The sequence below is a fragment of the Sphaerodactylus townsendi genome, linkage group LG11, assembly GCF_021028975.2.
Source record: "Sphaerodactylus townsendi isolate TG3544 linkage group LG11, MPM_Stown_v2.3, whole genome shotgun sequence".
NCBI classification, from domain to species: Eukaryota; Metazoa; Chordata; class Lepidosauria; order Squamata; family Sphaerodactylidae; genus Sphaerodactylus; species Sphaerodactylus townsendi.
The window spans coordinates 51,250,073-51,266,036 of NC_059435.1; the positions used below are offsets into that span (position 1 = coordinate 51,250,073).

The 15,964-nt window shown below is 40.5% G+C and overlaps 1 protein-coding gene across 1 annotated transcript in view; it reads left to right on the forward strand.

Moving 5' to 3' along the window:
• The window catches only part of CDK6 (cyclin dependent kinase 6), a 113,828-nt gene that overhangs the window by 40,179 nt on the left and 57,685 nt on the right, over window positions 1–15,964 (forward strand). The window contains exon 3 of the mRNA XM_048511404.1: window positions 5,800–5,935. Coding sequence (XP_048367361.1) covers window positions 5,800–5,935 — 136 coding nt within the window. The remainder of the gene's footprint in view (window positions 1–5,799; window positions 5,936–15,964) is intronic.

The following is a 15,964-nucleotide window of genomic DNA, read 5'->3' on the forward strand; positions in this document are numbered from 1 at the left end:
ATGTTACCAAATCCCCTGGCCCAGATTGCATTCACCCAAGAGTTCTTAAAGAGCTCAAGCATGAAAATTGCTGATCTTCTCACTTTAATATGCAACTTATCCCTGAAATCAGGCTCCATCCCTGAAGACTGGAAGATGGCCAATGTCACACCAATCTTTAAGAAAGGATCTAGGGGGGACCCGGGAAATTACAGGCCAGTCAGTTTGACATCTGTTCCTGGTAAATTAGTAGAATCTATCATTAAAGATAAAATTATAAAACATGTAGAAAAGCAAGACCTGCTAAGAAAGAGTCAGCATGGCTTTTGCAGAGGCAAATCCTGTCTTACAAACTTACTAGAGTTCTTTGAGGGTGTAAACAGGCATGTGGACAGGGGTGAACCGGTGGACATTGTCTACTTGGATTTCCAAAAGGCTTTTGACAAAGTTCCTCACCAGAGACTGTTGAGAAAACTCAGCAATCAAAGGAATAAGAGGGGAAGTCCTCCTAATGAATAAAAACCTGTTGAGAAACCAGGAACAAAGAGTGGGTGTAAAATGGGAAGTTCTCACAATCAAGGGATGTGGGGAGTCGCGTCCAACAAGGATCCGTTTTGAGATCAGTGATCTTTAACCTACTAATAAATGCCCTTAAAGTAGGTTAAGATAGCATGGTGGCCACGTTTGTAGATGATACCAAATTAAGTAGGGTGGTGAGAACCACAAAGGATTGATGAGCTCCAAGCGGACCTTGATAAATTAAGATGAGTGGGCTCAGAAATGGCAAATGCAGTTCAATGTAGCAAATGTAAAGTGATGCACATAGGGGCAAAATCCAAACTTCACATACACGCTACAGGGGTCAGTGCTATCAGTCACAGACCAGGAAAGGGATTTAAGTCTTAGTTGATCGTGCCATGGGAATGTCAACTCAATGCATGGCAGCTGTGAAAAAGGCAAACTCTATGCTGGGGATCATTAGAAAAGGAAGTGATAATAAAACTGCAAAGATTGTCATGCCCTTATATAAAGCAGTGGTGCGACCGCACTTGGAGTACTGTGTCCAGTTCTGGTGGCAGCATCTCAAAAAAGGATATTGAGGAGATAGAAAAAAGTGCAGAGAAGGGCAACAAGGATGATGGAGGGACTGGAGGCACCTTCCTATGAGGGAGAGGCTGCAGCGTTTGGGACTCTTTAGTTTGGAGAGGAGGCTGACTGAGGGGATATGATTGAAGTCTACAAAATTATGCATGGGGTAGAAAATGTTGACAGAGAGAAATTTTTCTCTCTTTCTCACAATACTAGAACCAGGGGGCATTCATTGAAAATGCTGGGGGGAAGAATTAGGACTAATAGAAGGAAACACTTCTTCACGCAACGTGTGATTGGTGTTTGGAATATGCTGCCACAGGAGGTGGTGATGGCCACTAACCTTTATAGCTTTAAAAGGGGCTTGGACAGATTTATGGAGGAGAAGTCGATTCATGGCTACCAATCTTGATCCTCTTTGATCTGAGATTGCAAATGCCTTAACAGACCAGGTGATCGGGAGCAACAGCCGCAGAAGGCCATTGCGTTCACATCCTACATGTGAGCTCCCAAAGGCACCTGGTGGGCCACTGCAAGTAGCAGAGAGCTGGACTAGATGGACTTTGGTCTGATCCAGCTGGCTTGTTCTTATGTTCTTATGTTCTTATGTTCCTTGGCTGTGAAGCTGAAAATGTGCTGATATGGCAAACAAGCTGAGAGCGTGAGAACAGAAAAACAATTCCTGGAAGCTTCTTGTAGGTAGACCTGGCTATTGTCAGAGAATGGGCTCCCCATCTCTGCAATGCCAGCATCACCCTTTAGACTGGTACGTGGGCAGGGATACCTGTGAATAAGTACCCACACACACACACGCTATGCCAGGGCAGTGTGGTAACAGTGATGTCACCAGCATTTGGGATTTCAGACAGAGCTGCTTATTTCTTGACTACCATCCCACATGCCTAAACAGGTTCACTAGACAATGCCATGTTACAACCTCATATTTCCACAAAATTAGTTCTTCAGTCCATTTTTCTCTCTCTTTGGTTCAGGGAGGTATCCTGTGAGGTAAGAAGTAATTCTTGGTTCATCCATTCAGCTGAAATCTGGAAACTATTCCAGGAGCTCAAGCTCCATTCAGTTCAACCCTAATTGGGGCTTCTCTATTTAGCCCAAGTAATCTTTGAAATAGCAGATTGAAATCTTAAACGGAAGATTGCTATGCTTCCACTTACAGGTTTGTTGGTTCAGCGCTTTGTTCTTAGCAATATTAATGCTCACCCAATTTGCAAACGTCTTTGATATCTGAAGATGAAAAAGTTCTAGACAAAGGCAAAGCATTTTTCTTAACTGCATTGTGACCTGTCTAGTAATATAGCATGTGCAATTTTCTTCACAAGAGGCAGATGGTATCTTCAAGTGAGAGTTGGTGGCAGACACTTGAGACTGTAGGTTGGAGACAGTGGGTGTCTAGGACAGATGCCACTGAGCACTCAAGTTGAAAAAAAACAACTCTGCTATCATGGAGTCTCCTTTCCCCCATTGCTTCTTAAGTAGTGGGCATGAAAATACATGTGCACGATGCTGATACAAATAATCTAAATGTGACTTTCATCTGATCCTGGTTTATATGGCTTAATTGAAAAGAAAAATAGTCTAAACTTCACACGGGATAAGGCATAACATGATCAGAGTATGGATGTGTGAACAAGAAACAAATATTTATGCAAAACATTTTTTATCTATTCTCATAACATGGATTCCTTAAATTCAGTTTACAATCTGTTATAGAACTGAATATTATTGAAGTTATGCTTCAATAAGTTACGCTTCATGCACCTGATAAACGGTGCTGTGTCTTTAAAGCTCCATTTGTTATTGCTGAAGCAAATTCACATGGCCACCCTGGTAGACGAGAGCAAAATAAAAACATAAACTGAAATTAAAATAAAAACCAGCAGCACCAGAATTTCAGCAATAAATGTCAATCCCCTGCAAAAATGGTATCAGTGAGTTATACAATGATTAGCTAGTACAGATTCTTACCAAGTACAAAACTTTATAATTGCAGGTCAATAAACATAGTAAATAGAGTGTTAGGCTCCTTCCGCACATGCAGAATAAAGCACTTTCAAATGGCTTTCAATTCTCTTTGAAGCTGTGCGGAATAGCAAAATCCACTTGCAAACAGTTGTGAAGGTGGTTTGAAAACGCATTATTTTGCGTGTGCAGAAGGGGCCTTAGATTGAGAAGAATTATGGAACTAAAAATAAAATGCAAAAGTTTCTCAGTAAAAATATTGGACCGAATCCAAGCAGCTGGTGAAAAAGGTAGGAGGAGATCTCCACTGACAATCCAGAGGGCTCTGCTGTGGATCATGCAATCAGTTTAGATAAACAAACCTTGCAAGATAGGAAATGTAGTTAACAAGGGTTGAATCCCCACTACCGTCTTAGCCAGGTTTCAGAACACAAACTAACCAGGTTTGAGGGACGACCTCCCCGGTCGAATCCCCACTACCGTCTTAGCCAGGTTTCAGAACACAAATGACCGTTAATTTGTGTTCTGAAACCTGGCTAAGACGGTAGTGGGGATTCGACTGGGGAGGTCGTCCCTCAAACCTGGTTAGTTTGTGTTCTGAAACCTGGCTAAGACGGTAGCCGGGATTCGACCTAGGATAGTGGCTAAGTGTGAAGAGGAATGTTAGGCCTGATCCAACCCTTTTATGTAAGCATTTATATCCCAGTTTTCTCCCCAATAGAAACCCAATCTAGATTACCATACAAACGTACAACATAAAACAAACTAATAAGGAAGAAAGGCTTGTTAGGCAGCTCTTCTTCTCATACTGCCAGCAGATCTTCCAGTTTCAGACTATAACCCTAAAGCCATGGGGGTGAGGCTGTGGTTCAGTGGAAGAGCCTCTGCTTTGTGAGCAGAAAGTCACAGGTTCAATCCCCGGCATCTCCAGTTGAAAGCACTATCTCCAGGTAGTTGGTGATGTGGCCTGAGACCCTGGAAAGCCACTGCCAATCTCAGTAGACAGTAGTGGAGTTGTTGGACAAATAGTCTGATTCAGAACAAGGCAACTGCATATTTCTTTCATGTCTTTCATACTATGTCACATGTTTCTGTTTTGAGCCACTTCAGACTTTAAAAGGTTACCTGCCAAAAAAGAGGTGGGTCGGAGACTGAGCTAAAAGATCTTGCAGCAACTGGTCTTATTCCAGCCCCCTCTCCTTCATAAGATACACTGGAACTTACTAAATGTATTTCTCTTAATGTTAGCAAATGCTGTTTGGCTCGTAATGTGAGAAATTAAGGCCCCTTCCGCACACGCAAAATAATGCATTTTCAAACCACTTTCACAACTGTTTGCAAGTGGATTTTGCTATTCTGCACAGCTTCAAAGAGCACCGAAGGCAGTTTGAAAGTGCATTATTTTGCATGTGCGGAATGAGCCTTAGACTCCTCCATGTTTTGGGTAGGGATAGGATTTCCAGCCTCTAGGTTGTTAATGGAAATTTCTTGTTAATACAACTGATCTCCAGGCAACAGAAATAAGTTCATCTTGAGAAAGTCGCCACTTTGGAAGGTCGACTCTGTGGCCTTATACCCCAATGAAGACTCTCCCCTTTAAACCCCTTCCTTCCTAGGCGCCACCCCCCAAAAATCTCTAGGTATTTTCTGACTTGGAGCTGGCAGCCCTAGGTGGAGAGGGCACAACAAGACTTTTGACTCTTTTGCAAATTTAACAGCCTGATTTTCAAGGCATCCAGACCATCTGTTTGTTAAACATACCACTAAAGCCCTAGTGAGCAGACAAGTCTGTGCTGCTGATCGGTAGAATGTGCCCTCAGAGCCCATTGTTGAAATTATTGGGCATGCATGGAGAAATTCAGAAATTTTTAAAAAATCAAATTTGCAGTGGATGCTAAGACTATATTATTAGACATCTTGCCAAAAATATGCCATAAATTTGAGAAGGACCTTTTCAGTGCTTGAAATTAACAGCCAAAGTAGTACCCACCACAAAAAGGCAGAAGAATGCTCAAAAGATAACCAGGAAACAAACTAATAAAATATGGCAAAATTAACAAATTTTGTGAATAAGAGATCTTGTTGATGTATGTACATTTTCATTAACCTTCATGTGTTAGAATGAAAAGGGGTTAGAAGGGAAACAGGTAAATGATGAATCCTGTAAAAAAAGTGAGAATGATATTTCAGTATAAGTATAATCTTTATTTTGTGAAAAGAACTTAATTAGAAGTGTTTTTATATATTATTGAAATTTATATTTAGTTATTATTATTTTGATTGTTATATAATATGTATAACATGGTTTTGTGTCTTAGGCGGATTCCACATGGGCCAAAAACAGTGGTGTGAAAACAGTATGAAAATGGTGTAAAACCTTTTACACCATTTTACACCCTTTTACATCATTTTCACACCGTTTTCATACTGCTGTTTTTGACCCATGTGGAATCTGCCTCAGTCTTTAGAACCAACTGTTTTTTCTGTTTTGTTAATTTCTATTTGTGAAATTTTAAAAATAATTTAAAAAGAAATTATTGGTCTTAGCTGTGGGGTCTCTTGCATGGTAAACAGCTTGTATATTTAGGAACTGTAGCTGTTTCCAATCAGGGTTGTCTCATGAATTAGGTATAGTGTACCAATTCATCTTGATTTTTCTATTGCTTTCTGATACATGGAGGTACGTATTACGTGACACCAGCTTACTCTTTTAGTTATTTACAAATTAGTATTTCAATTCTTCCCTCTTAGGTTGTTTGATGTATGCACAGTGTCCCGAACAGACCGAGAGACCAAACTAACACTTGTGTTCGAGCATGTCGATCAAGACTTGACCACTTATTTGAATAAAGTTCCAGAACCTGGAGTGCCAAGCGAAACTATAAAGGTATCACAGAAGGGTAGGGGGAGGAGGTTTGTACATAATTTTATGCTAAGGTTTGTAAATAATTTTATGCTAAGCATAATAATATGCTAAGGGCAAAGGGACATACAATGGGAATCCCACTAACACAGTGGTTCTCAACCTTCCTAAAGCCGCGACCCTTTAATACAGTTCCTCATGTTGTGGTGACCCCCAACCCTAACATTTATCCATTTTACAGATGGAGAACACTGATGCAGAGAGTCTTAGTCGACCCCTGTGAAAGGTCCGTTTGACCCCCAAAGGCGTCCCAACCCACAGGTTGAGAACCACTGCACTAATCAATTAATCATGGCTCTGACTGAGTTGCACTGATCTTTTCCAAAAGAGATGGTTCTGAATAAAAAAACTCACCACTGAGAATAATTCTTCATTGATGCGTGCTCTTTAGCTTTGTGCTTACTCGACTTTATATTGTCACCAAGTTATTTCTGATTCAGTTAAATTGTCAAATGGCTTCTAGTTAGTTCATGGCTTCCATGTTAGCAGCAGCCATAGTTGGTTGTGGACTGTGGTTCAGTAAGTAGAGCCTCTGCTTGGCATGCAGTAGGTCCTAGGTTCAGTCCCTGGCATCTACAGTTAAAAAAATCAAATCATTTGAAAGACCTTGGAGAGCTGCTGCTAGTCTTGAGTAGACAGTACCGAACTTGGCCTACCAAGGGTCTGATTCAGTATACGACAGCTTCGTGTGCTCGCAGTTTATCAAAAGATAGTTCTAGTCACTCCAAACCAAAATCCCAAACCAGAATGTGAATCCAGATTATAATCCTTAGTAGGAAAAGACAAACTGAAGTTGAGTGATTCAGATGGCAAACAATTAATGGTCTGCACTGAAGAATAAGGGAAGGAGCAGAAAGCACAAGGAGTGCTAGATCACATACTGCAAAAAGAAGAGACAAGCTGGTGCAATAGGAAAATTAATGTTAATTCAACTCTGAGACCCCTATGTCTTTCGAATATGCTTCATCAAGGATCTGTAAAGTGTCACTGTCTAAATAGATGCCATAGCAAATGAATTATCATGTACAGCCAAGCCATGGGTGGGTATTACATTTGAGCCATGGCATAATATTTATTATTAGCCTGTAAAAGAATGATTTTGCTGTCTCCTGTAGTATATATTATACTATATCCTATTCACCATGTTCTGCCATATACGGCTCCTGTGAGATGTGTTTATATGTTTATACGTGCACTACTGGTTATGACAGCTGAAATGCAGCAAGTGCAAAACTATATGAACAAATTCAGGGAGCCTTGATAAAACACATCCCAGGCAAATGTTATTTTAAGATATTTCTCCAATAACTTCCTTATTTTACCATAGTGAGCAATTTGCCATGCAATCCTGTGAAGTGTTACTTTAGTGTAAGCCCATTTATTTCAGTGTGCTTGGTGGTGGAAAGGGTTGTCAAGTCACAGACAGCTTATGGCGACCCCATAGGTTTTCAAGGCAAGAGATGTTCAGAGGTAGTTTGCCTGCCTAACTCTGCACTTTTGGTGCAGTCCAGTTTGTCCATTGTAGGAGGCGGATGATACAAGGAGTAGACCTGCTGCAGTTCTGGATTATGAGCTTCACTAGTGCTGAGCTGTAGACCATAGTATCCAGTTTCTAGTTATTACCAGCTCTGAAAAACAGTTGCCCTATTTAACATGGTTTAGGCAGTTATCCATTATGAGGCTTATGTGTTCAAAGTGGAGTGGATCGTGCGTCTGTTGCCCTTTCTGTATACATTTTATTCTGTGCATAAAGCCACCAGTGTATGTCATCATTGCACGTCAACGAATCAATTACTGCAAAGATCTGGCTTTTCTGAAAATGTCAATCTTTCATGTTGAGCTCAGAGCCATCTGCCATGTACTCACATAATCAGTTGACCATGTTTGAAATGTACTGCAGATGTTTGCAGAATGTACTGAAAAGAAGGAGGGAACCCCTGGGGGACAGAGATACAGAAATTATATGTTAGAAAAACTGAAAGATCTAATTTCTTGAGCATCAGTGAATGAATATAGGATAGTTTTGATACCATTTTCTTTTTCTCGCTATGGTTCGAGCAGTATGACTATTGGCTCTGTTTCACTTTTGCCTATTTGAAGAATATGTGTTAAATTAAGACTGCTTCTACATTGCGCCAAAAGTCCGCAAGGCCCTGTACAGAAGTGACAAAGTCATGTCCTGGCATATATACAGTTTAAAGCTACAAACATCTGTACTTGTAGCTTGATGCAAGACTCATTGAACTGAATGAGACTTACTTCCAAATAAATAAGCAACACATGGGTTATAAATCTGCGGTATTAAAGAAATTACTTGAAAGTGAATATAAATGCAGTCAGTGATATGTGGACTTCTGGGATTGGAAGAGATAAATTGTCATTAATTTATTCATATCATATTCTCCAAGAGAAAATCTTCCACACATTATTTATTTAAATATTTATCCATTAATTCCCCGCCAGTCCCACAGTTATATACCTGAGCAATCAGAAAATTATAACTTACCTGCCAAATACGTGTATGAAAAGAATGGCCTTATTTTTTATTATTTAATAAAAGAGTTAGTGTAGGAATCTCCATTCCTCTTAATGGAGGAATATGATAATACCAAAAAAATCATTGCGACTGACTGAATGTGCTGAAGAAAGTGATCAACCATGAGGAGAATCTCAAGGGATTTGGCCTAGATGTTATAGGACTTTAAAAGTCAAAACTTGCACCCTTAACTGAACCCAGAAGACTACTGGTAACTAGTGTAACTAGCTACAAGGTGGGAATAATATGCTCCCATCTGTGCACTTCTGTTGGTAGTCCAAATTCCATATTGCACACCTGTTTTAGATTCTGGCAGTGCTACATAGACCACACTGCAAAAGTCTTGAAATTCTGGAAACTTCTGGTTAGGTCCTTGGAGATCAGGAAGGGAGATAATTTCCATACCAAATGCAGTTCCCAGAATACAGTTCGTTTGGCACCTCATTCATCTGAGTTTCTGGTAAAAGTGCAAGATTCAATAATACCAACAAGCTCTTTATGGCAGTAGTCAAATCCAATCTCATCCAAACATGGTTTTTCATAGGTTACATTACACAGCTGCAGTGATAACGCGGCAACTTGAAAATACCTTAATCTCCATGTAGTAAGAATTTTGTTGTTTTTGTAAGTTATTGCATAAGTTTGACCTATGGATACTAAAATGTTTTGTTCTAGGGAGAGGGTTATTGCATTGGTAAAATGGTCCAGTGGGGAGAATAGTCCCATTCCTTCAGCACCATGGATCTAAACGAAACCTACTGGCAGGAAACCCACAGGAGATCCTAATCACAGATGTCCTTGGTCACATGCCCTAAGATCCAACTAACTGACCATTGGAGATCTGTAATAAAGATATGCAGAGAATTTGGGACCTGTATACTTTAAAATCAAAGGTATGCTCCCTGGGTTTGTTATAAGCAGTTGCGTTGCCAGCATGGATGCATGTTCAGATGATGTACCTTTGGCATCTGTTTGTCCACTTTATTTGGGTATTTGCACACTCTTCTTTGGTGTAACAAACCCATCAGACAAAATATACATTACTGGGTTTTGCAAGCTGCTACAATTTAGAAATTTCAGAAGGCTTCAAAATGTCCCCCATTAATGGAGATTCCCAGCAGTTTTCCAGCATTTTTTTTCCTGTGGAAGCAGAAATCAGATAGCTATTTGAGTGGGAGCATGTGTGGGCTGGCCTATGAATCCATGTTCAATATGATGTCATTTTAAATTAACCCTTTTATCTGTGTGGAAAAGAGAAGTAGCTATTTGAGCAAATGCTTTTGTGTGTGAGAGACAAACATACACAGAGAGTTACGGAGGATGAGATTGGCTCTGACAGCAATCTGTTCTTCCCCCAATACAAAATAAAGGAAATAGCTGCCACCGAAGCCTAGTCTCCACAATTTAATGGAAACAGTTCCAAAAGAATGTATGGGATGTTAACAAATATAAAAAGAGTTTAATGAAAGAGTATACAGATGTCTTTCATATATTTTAAATTAGAAAGGCTAATTTTGAAGAAAAAAGGGAAAAAAGGGGGAGAGCTATGAAGCCATATGCTTCATATTACCAAAGTATGTCTTGCACAGTCCTGTCATTCATTGAGAAAAAACAGAGGAAACACTGGAAAAAAAAACCCCACCCGACTTGTGGGAAATCAAACCATCTCTAAATATGTACTTTATTATCCTTCTGGTATTCTTTGCTCAGTTACCACCAAAATTAAGCCAGCGACCTGCCATGCAGGAGGAAGGTTCCACTCAAGTTCATCTTCTACCTCCCCTCACTCCAGCATCAGTGGTCTGATTATATAGCAGTGTTAGAAGAAGAGAAACAAATTCAGTGGCCATTTGCAGCCAAAGCTGCTGTTCTTCGCTGTAGTAGGCTGTAGTAGGCTTCACTGTAGTAGGCTTGAACTCTGGAAGGTTTATTTCATGCCAGATACCTACTGTTTTATCATATTGATCTCTTTTTTATTTGGACACTTTTACAGTGCAGTCCGAACGTGACTTATTCCTTCTTAGCCAATTGAAGTTATTAAGTCTGCTGCTGTATTTTTTAAAGTTATTATTGATTGATTTATATCCTGCCTTTTTCCCAATGGGGACCCAATATAGCTTACAGCAGGGGTGGCCAACCTATGGCGCTCCAGATATTTATGGAATACAATTGGCCATGCTGGCAGCTGCTGATGGGGATTGTAGTCCACGAACATCTGGAACGCCATAGGTTGGTTACCCCTGGCTTACAGCATTCTCCTCTCTTGTTCTCACAACTACCCTGCGAGGTAGATTAGGCTGAGTGTGTGTTTGCCGGTGCAGCGTCACCCAGTTTCTATGGCAGGGTGGAGATTTCAACCTATCCAAAGTCCTAGTGCAGTTCTGTAACCGCTACACCGTTCTACTTTATAAATTTTAGATGTGTCTGTTGCTTAATCATGGATACATTATTATTGGTATATTTTATGCCTTGGGAAGTTTTTAATTAGTAATTTATTACATCATGTTTTGTATTGATTCATGCTGTGAGCTGCCCAAGAAAGGGGTACAATGGTCTGACAACCTCATTTGTCCTATCTGAACATCAGGCTGCAGAGGCAGCTGGAGAATGACTGACTGTACTCCAGCTGCCCAAGTCTGATAAGCAGTGGAGGTTGCAGGTTTATCTATTGATCATGATCCTGGGGAAGGCTTTGGAGAACCACATGCCCTGATGTATGCTGGTTCAGGCCACCACTGAGACAAAAAAAGATTTTTTTTCTCTGAACTGAGCCACAGTCATGTCTTAGGACTTTTTCTTCTGTAAAACTTAAAATATTGTTTTATTGTGTTGTTTCACCGCCCAGAGCCCTTCGGGGGAGGGGCGGTATATAAAACCAATTATAAATAAATAAATAAATAAAAATAGCCTTTGAAAAACCCCGAAATTCCACTGTGTATATGAAGTATTATCATTTTGTTGCACGTTATTACCCGGCATGGTATATAGTGGTATATAGTGGACTCTAATCTGGAGAACTGGTTTTGATTCCCCACTCCTGCATGAGAAGCCTGCTGGGTAACTTTTGGTTAGTCACAGTTCTCCTTTCTACCCCATTTGTCTCACAAGGTGTCTGTTATGGAGAGGGGAAGAGAAGGAGATTGTAAACTGCTCTGAGACTCCTTAAGGCTTAAGGTGAAAAGAAGGATATAGAAAACAACTCTTCTTGTTATTTCAGTTCTGAGATAGTACATTTTTCTTCATTTTATCCATAATATATCATGCCTAATATACCATGCCCATTCCAATTTCAGCAGTGCTAGTCCTAATAAATTGCTCACTCAGTGTTTCCTTACACTAACTGTATTGTCCTACGCTGTTCGCTTATTAGATGTCTTAACCTGCGTAACTTGCTTTGAGTCTCAGCAAGAAGGACAGGCTCATTCCGCACATGCAGAATAATGCACTTTCAAACTGCTTTCAGTGCTCTTTGAAGCTGTGCGGAATGCCAAAATCCACTTGCAAACAGTTGTGAAAGTGGTTTGAAAATGCATTATTTTGCGTGTGCGGAAGGGGCCGAAGACAATAAATACAGTAAGCAAGCAAGAAAATTAATATAGTGAATTCTGCACTAATATCACTAATGTCATACAGCCCGGAAACCACACAGTACCCCAATGTCATATTTGTAGAACTGCTAAAGCACAAGAACACATAATTCTGATTATGGGTTGTATGGAAGTGAGTTGCTGCAGCCTACAAGAATTTGAAGTCCCTAACCTCACAATCTTCTTCAAAAAAAATCTGAACAGATTACTTGGTTAGGCCTTTAGCTGTATAATTTGTTTCTTACAAATCTCTGATGTGCTAGTTAACAAAGTCACTTTACATTGTCAACAGCAAACCAAGAACTTTTCTTCAGCAAAAATAACAAAGACCCACCCCATGGTGATTGATGAGAATGTTATGAAAGTGAAATGAGCTTTCTTTTCTTGTGTCTTTTCTTGTCTTTTCCTTTGCCACAGGAAAAGCATACCAAAGAGATCTCTTTTCTCCTGGTCTTGATAAGAAGTCCAAGGAAGCATAAGGAGAGATTACATGGCATGAAAATGTGTTCCACCCAGCTGCTCACTAGTTTGCAAGGCGCCCAGTAAATAATACTGTTAGTATCTAAGGCACAAAAGAGAACAGCGCTCTTTTGATAGTGATTCCTAGCCTCTTTCATTTGCTTCCCTAAATACACAGTTTGCTTCCAATTCATTGAGTGGCATTTTGCAACAGTGCATACTTTCTGCGGTGGGCTTTCTGATGGTGGGTTTGTTTTTTCTTAATTGGCATGAACAAATGAAAGGTTACTTAGGCCCTGATACATCACAGTTTAAAACTGTTGGCTGAATTGAGCAATGTCTAGTTTAACCCTCTGGATACGTTCTCCGTGGAGTGATTTGTCATGAAAGAGAAGTTTTAGTTTCTCACCAACTGCAATTCCTTGAAACATTCTTATTTTATTGAGAAAATAAAAGGCAGAAGGCAGGCAGCAGCCATGCTCATTCAGGGCAAAGACGTTGCACCACTGCCGCCAGTGTGACATCATCAAGAGGAGCTGGCCGGGAGCTTTATAAGGCTCTGAGCAGCCTGTGGGCCCTCCTTGTCATGCGCAGGGGGCAACGTGTTTCCCACCCTCCTCACCCCTTTGATCAATGTTAATAGCCAGACCAGCAAGTTGCACATAAGAACTGATCTGATGGTGGAAGGAGCTGGGAAACTACCTTTTTTGGTAGTATCTCCGTAAGAGGGCTGGAGTGGAGCAAGCCAGGAGTCAGGACGCCCAGGCAGGGGCTACTGAGGCTTTCGCCCCCTAGTGGTATAACGGTTCAGCATGTGGCCTTCAGCCCAGCTGAGTTCCACGATTGCTGCACAAGGTTAACGGTCTCTTCCAACAGGCGGGTTGGAGGAAGAAGGTTTCACTTGGAAACAACATTTGGGCTGCCCAGTGTACAAATCAGGTCCCATGCTGCGCCTCACGCTTCTTTTCATCCTTGGTCAATAAAACGGTTTTGGCTATGGCCAAAAATTTTACCCACAGACAACAGTGTTGAGTTGTTATTGTGGTTTAAGGACTGAGCAGTACCAGGTGGGTGGCAAGTGTGTCTTTCACAATTGCTTATTTTCAAAACAGTGCAGGGTTGGATCATGTTTCCCTTTACTATGCTGTTACTTCTTATAATTGACAAATTTTAATTTATCACAGCTCAGAGACAGAGCCCATGATTTGCTTGCAGAAAGTACCGGGTTAATTCTTGGCATCTCTCCTTAAACATTCTTCAGTGGCAAGGCTTGGAAAGACTTCCACTGAGACACTTGAGAATCATTACCACTCAAAATTGATGTTGCTGAGCCTGAAGGACCACCAGTCTGAGATTAGATTTTCTGGGATAGATGACCACATGTTCATTGTATCTGAACTGGCTGTCAAGATGGTGCAACAAAAACATGAAGGTCACGTTCTCAGTTGCCATAACATCAGCAGAGATTCATTAACCTATGCATTAACACAGAGAAATGCACACAACAGAACGTTTTCATAGTTTAGTAGTGTTTTTGTGGCAGCAGCTTGCCAGTGAAAATAGGAGAAAATAAATAGTTTTATGGAGATAGGCCCAAATGAAACAACAATAGAACACCACTGGTGGCCACATACAGCTCTCAGTTCAAACAATTTAACCCACCATTATTGACCTTCAAACTCTGCTGAACAAATGATACTCCCCTCTTACAGGCTCAATGGGGCAAATCTTTTCTTGCTCACAGAGAGCTTCCTAACTTTAAACCACTTCTCACCCACAATAATGGACTTCCTAATATGGACATGGATCCTGGGAACAGGGCCTGCAGTAAACCAAGAACCCAACTCTGTCCCTATATTCATGATGACAGCACAATCACCAGAATACAATCATCAGCCATACCATCTGAGGTTTATCTTCTAGAGTTATATATGCTACCAAGTCTCTGCAATGTCTTTCCACTCTCTACATTGGACAAACAAACCAGTCCACACATAAAAGAATAAATGGACATAAAACTGGCATTAACAATCACAACACTCAAAAACCAGTGGGAAAATATTTCAGTGTTCCAAGACTGACCTAAGAATGGCATTCCTCAAACAGAGAAGCTTCTAGGGGAGATTACAATGTGATATTGCTAGACTTGGCTTCATTTATAAATTTAGAACAATAGAACTCTTAAGGATAAAGGGGAACACAGAATTCTTAATTCACTACAGATGCTTATTTTCTGCCCCTATACATTTCTCTCTTGTTCTAATCAGACTGGCTGCATTCTGCACTGTACCTTTGCATCCTGACTCCTTTTTTTGCAACACCACTGTCACCTTCTGACTGGGGTATAAGGACTCAAAGATCTCTTGTACTCAAAGACCACTTGTATCTGATGAAGGGAGATTTGGCTCTGGAAAGCTTATGCCTCAAGAATCTTGTTAGTTTGTAAGGTGCTGCTGGATTCAAATCTAGCATTCTAAATACAGTTTTAACAGAAACAAGTAGATGCACAAAGTACGTATTCCAGGAGGCAGAGAGGAAGAAGGAGGGATAGTCCTTCTGCTTCTCCTTCACCGTAATGTCACATCCCTCCCATACCTTTCAAAGGATAGGTCAGTTTAGGAAGGAAAGAATTTAGTTTAGAGAGGAATGGCCTTAATCCTTATATGCATATCCTCTTGACTTTTCATGATAAAAGGTACAAAGATAGGGGAGTTTCCTTCTCATCCGACCATTGGAAGAATTGCGTTAATTGGTGTTGGGGATGGAAGTCCCCATCTTAATGCTTTAGGGGTGGTAACATTATCAAAGTATTCATTTCCCTCCTCACCCACTGTTTCCTTGTACACATGTAATGGCCATATTATCATTTTAATGGTGCAGTTCGACATAATGATTTCCCATTATATTCCTTTGATAATAAATGGTGGAGAGGGTACAAATGTATTTTTCTTGGCTTCTGCCAGCTGACTGAAATGAAGTTGAGCACTTCTGATCTAGGCAGATTAGCTTCTCAAATCTCATCTATGAGGTATGTATGTTTAGTAGATAAACTAGAACTCAGATCTGAGTAAAAGTCTGTTTCCATCATTTAAATGCTTAACTGAATTTCTATCATGGTTGTTTTAAGAAGGCTGTATTTGCCTTTTTTTTTTTTTTGGATGCTTAATTTCACCAGGTACTGTTTGTGAAGTGGTTGCTTCATGCTGCTAGACAAGTGATCCTTAGTCCACAGAGTCGATAAATGCGTAGATTCACTTATTTGAACAAATTTCATCTCCTGAGTCTGAAGCTGCGTGCAAAAGCTTTTTCCCCCCTTGGTGCATTGTTTCAGCTTCCTAATCACTGACCAGCTGTCTTGTTAGTGAATAGAATTTGTGGGCCCCTTGCCATGTTTCATGTGAGGTCTTGGCT